This window comes from Melozone crissalis, unplaced genomic scaffold (genome assembly GCF_028551555.1).
Source record: "Melozone crissalis strain CALT ecotype California unplaced genomic scaffold, PUWL_Pcris_2 ptg000208l_1, whole genome shotgun sequence".
NCBI classification, from domain to species: Eukaryota; Metazoa; Chordata; class Aves; order Passeriformes; family Passerellidae; genus Melozone; species Melozone crissalis.
The window spans coordinates 679,905-683,824 of NW_026535972.1; the positions used below are offsets into that span (position 1 = coordinate 679,905).

The 3,920-nt window shown below is 66.9% G+C and overlaps 1 protein-coding gene across 1 annotated transcript; it reads right to left on the bottom strand.

The window, feature by feature from the left end:
• Positions 1 to 315: 315 nt before the first annotated feature.
• Positions 316 to 3,616, bottom strand: ODF3B (outer dense fiber of sperm tails 3B). Its single transcript, XM_054294092.1, has 6 exons — positions 3,508 to 3,616; positions 3,226 to 3,429; positions 2,154 to 2,255; positions 898 to 1,013; positions 512 to 649; positions 316 to 422 (listed from the first exon to the last, which is right to left on the bottom strand). Exons 1-6 carry the CDS (start codon positions 3,614 to 3,616, stop codon positions 348 to 350), a joined length of 744 nt encoding a protein of 247 aa, XP_054150067.1. The 3' UTR covers positions 316 to 347.
• Positions 3,617 to 3,920: the final 304 nt, after the last annotated feature.

Here is a 3,920-nt window from a genome sequence, read left to right on the forward strand (position 1 = left end):
AGGGATCCCCCCCATCCCACAGACCCCACAGAGTGGGGGACCCCTCAAGGCGCGGCGCTGGCGCACGTCCCCTCCCTGTTCGGTGTCCCCTGAGGTCCTGGGTGGGATGGGGCTGGAGCTGGGAGGGGGTCGGTAGCACATCCCGCACCCCGGCACCTCCCGCCCCACCGTGGGTTCCCTCTCCGTGGTTCAGCCAGGGTCTCCCTCGGGATGGGCCAAGTGCGGCTTTAGGGGAGCCCCGGCCCCCGTGCGACGCAGCGGGACAGAAGGAGAGCGAGCGAGCGAGCGAGTGCTGCTGCGGTTCGTGTTTGTCACACGCTGGCGGCGCCACCCGCGTCCCCGCTCTCCTACAGCTGCAAGTCCATCACGGGGACCACCGCTTCCGAGTGGCGCACGCCGAAGGTCTGTCCTTGTTTGCGGTCCTGCGGGAGGACGGAGGCGGTGTGAGGGTGAGGGGCCGTGGCTCCCTGTCCCTGCGTCCCTCTGTCCCTGTGTCCCCGTCCCCGCTCACCGGTTTGGGGTAGTAGTCGCTGGGGCTGGGCGTGTCGGAGGTCAGGCGGGCGGGGGTCCGCCCCGCTATGGTGCAGCGGGGGGCCCGCTCCATGTACAGGTTGGTGTCCACGATGCAGTAAGTGTTGGGTCCTGGGGTCTGCGGGGACAGGGGCGGGTTGTGTCACCCCCTGGACACCCCACACCCTCGGTACCCGCAGCCCCTGCACCCCACCCTCGGCCCCCCAGACTCCTTGGTATCCCAACCCCGCGGACCCCCGGCACCCCACGCTCCTGGTACCGCAGCCCCCCCGGGACCCTGATACCCCAGATCCCAGTCCCCCAGCCCTCCCAGTCCCTTTGCACCTGAGCCCCCAGCCCCCCAGTCCCCGGTCCCCCCAGCCCCACGTTTTTATCGTCGTCGAAGATGCTGCGGCCTCGCCCTGCCATGGTGTACTGGGGGGTCGATGTCTTGTCCACCAGGCGGGGGCCCACCACGGGTGGCAGCTGGTAGGTGGCAGGGCCTGGGGAGGGGACACGGCTCAGGGGGACGCGGGGCTTCACCCCCGCACGGCTTGGGGGGGAAGGCTCAGCCCCGGGGCGCCGGGCGGGTCACAGCAACCGGGGGATGTTGGGGAGCCCGGTCTGGCCCAGGGCGATGGGGGATCCCAGCCCGAGGAGGAGGAGATGGGGGGCCCGGCCCAGAGGAGATTAGGGGGTCCCAGTCCAGTCCAACACAGGGGAATGATGGGGATCCCAGCCCAGGCGTTGGAGGTCCCAGCCCAGCCCCAGGGAGATGTCGGGGTCCCAGCCCCACACAGGGGAATGATGGGGATCCCAGCCCCACACAAGGGGAATGATGGGGATCCCAGCCCCACACAAGGGGAATGATGGGGATCCCAGCCCCACACAGGGGAATGATGGGGATCCCAGCCCCACACAAGGGGAATGATGGGGATCCCAGCCCCATACAAGGGGAATGATGGGGATCCCAGCCCCACACAGGGGAATGATGGGGATCCCAGCCCCACACAAGGGGAATGATGGGGATCCCAGCCCCACACAGGGGAATGATGGGGATCCCAGCCCCACACAAGGGGAATGATGGGGATCCCAGCCCCACACAGGGGAATGATGGGGATCCCAGCCCCACACAGGGGAATGATGGGGATCCCAGCCCCACACAGGGGAATGATGGGGATCCCAGCCCCACACAGGGGGAATGATGGGGATCCCAGCCCCACACAGGGGAATGATGGGGATCCCAGCCCCATACAAGGGGAATGATGGGGATCCCAGCCCCACACAGGGGAATGATGGGGGTCCCAGCCCCACACAAGGGGAATGATGGGGGTCCCAGCCCCACACAGGGGAATGACGGGGATCCCAGCCCCACACAGGGGAATGATGGGGATCCCAGCCCCACACAAGGGGAATGACGGGGATCCCAGCCCCACACAGGGGAATGATGGGGGTCCCAGCCCCACACAAGGGGAATGACGGGGATCCCAGCCCCATACAGGGGAATGATGGGGATCCCAGCCCCACACAAGGGGAATGATGGGGATCCCAGCCCAGGTGGGTGTTGGAGGTCCCAGCCCAGCCCCAGGGGTGTGTCGGGGTCCCAGCCCCGGGGTCCCCTCCCGGCCTCCTCTCTGTCTCACCTGGCGTCTGCTGGGGTTTGTCCGGGCGGGTGCGGGAGCGCACGGAGCAGGCGGGGGCCGAGGGCAGGGTCACCCTGGTTGCCTGCTCCGGGGAATAATAGGCTGCAAGGGGCGAGCGCGGTCAGCGCCGTGAGCTGCGGGCACCGCGCGGGGCTCCGGCCGCTGGGGCTGCGGCCACTCGCTCACACTCGCTTAGTCAGTCAGTCAGTGAGTCAGTGAGTCAGTGAGTCAGTCAGTCACTCACTCACTCACTCACTCACTCACTCACTCACTCATTCACTCACACTCAATCAGTCACTCACTCACTCACTCCTCACTCACACACTCACTTACTCAGTCAGTCACTCCTCACTGACACACTCACTCCTCACTCTCACTCACTCACTCACTCACTCTCACTTACTCAGTCAGTCAGTCACTCACTCCTCACTCACTCACTCACACTCTCACTCTCACTCTCACTCTCACTCACTCACTCACTCCTCACTCACTCTCACTCTCACTCTCACTCACTCACTCCTCACTCACACACTCACTCACTCACACTCACTTACTCAGTCAGTCACTCCTCATTCACACACTCACTCCTCACTCTCACTCACTCACTCACTCACTCACTCTCACTTAGTCAGTCAGTCACTCACTCCTCACTCACTCCCTCCCACTCTCACTCTCACTCACTCACTCACTCCTCACTCACTCACTCTCACTCTCACTCACTCACTCCTCACTCACTCACTCTCACTCTCACTCACTCACTCCTCACTCACTCACTCCTCACTCACTCACTCACTCCTCACTCACTCACTCCTCACTCACTCTCACTCACTCACACACTCACTCACTCTCACTCTCACTCACTCACTCACTCCTCACTCACTCTCACTCACTCACTCCTCACTCACTCACTCACTCCTCACTCACTCTCACTCACTCACACACTCACTCACTCACTCACTCACTCCTCACTCACTCACTCTCACTCACTCACTCCTCACTCACTCACTCACTCCTCACTCACTCACTCACTCACTCACTCACTCACTCACTCACTCTCACACTCCTCACCCACCTGGCCCGGGGGTGTCGCTGGCCCGGCGCTCCCGGGGCCGGCCGCCCATGGTGAAGGCGGGGCCGCGCTCGGGGCCGCGGGCGGTGCAGCCGGCGGGCACCAGGTACTGGGGCCCGGGGGAGCGCTGCTGCTCGGGGCCCGCCAGCCTCATCCCGAAGCTGTAGGCGGGGGCGCGGCGGCCGGAGGGGTCGCGCTGGTCTTTGCCTGGGGGCGGGCAGGGGCTCGGTGGGACTCGGCGCCCCCGGCCCCCGTCCCCCGCGGGCCCCGTGGCCCCGCACTCACCGATGCCGCCGGGCACGCCGTACTTGGGCCCGGGGCTGCCGTACACGGCCGAGGCGGGCCCCCGGGGCCGGTGCGGTCTCCAGGGGCCCACCCAGCCGCGGTTCCGCATGGGGGGTTCTGCCGGGGGCGCCTCGGGCTCGGGCTCGGGCTCGGGGGGAGACGCGGGTGCCCCCGGCGCGGCGGCCCGGGGCGAGCGCAGCGGCGCGGGCATGCGGGGACGGCCGTGTTGGTGGCGGCGGCGCCCTGGTGACGAGTGACTCTGCGGGGCCGCGGGCGGCGGCGGCCCAGGGGTGGCCGTGGTGTCACAACGCCCCGGGGTTCCAGCGCCTCGTCCCCTCCGCGCCCAGCGCCCCGCGGCGACAACGGCGACAGCGCCGGGAAGGAACGCGGGGAGCCCCAGGGATAAAGCCGGC

Excerpts from the sequence above, each read along its gene's own strand:
- ODF3B (XM_054294092.1), bottom strand. The coding sequence starts at position 3,616 with ATGCGGAACCGCGGCTGGGTGGGCCCCTGGAGACCGCACCGGCCCCGG. Across the intron at positions 2,256-3,225 it reads CAGCGACACCCCCGGGCCAG|CCTATTATTCCCCGGAGCAG; the intron begins GTGGGTGAGGAG and ends CGCCCCTTGCAG. Across the intron at positions 650-897 it reads TCTTCGACGACGATAAAAAC|ACCCCAGGACCCAACACTTA; the intron begins GTGGGGCTGGGG and ends CTGTCCCCGCAG.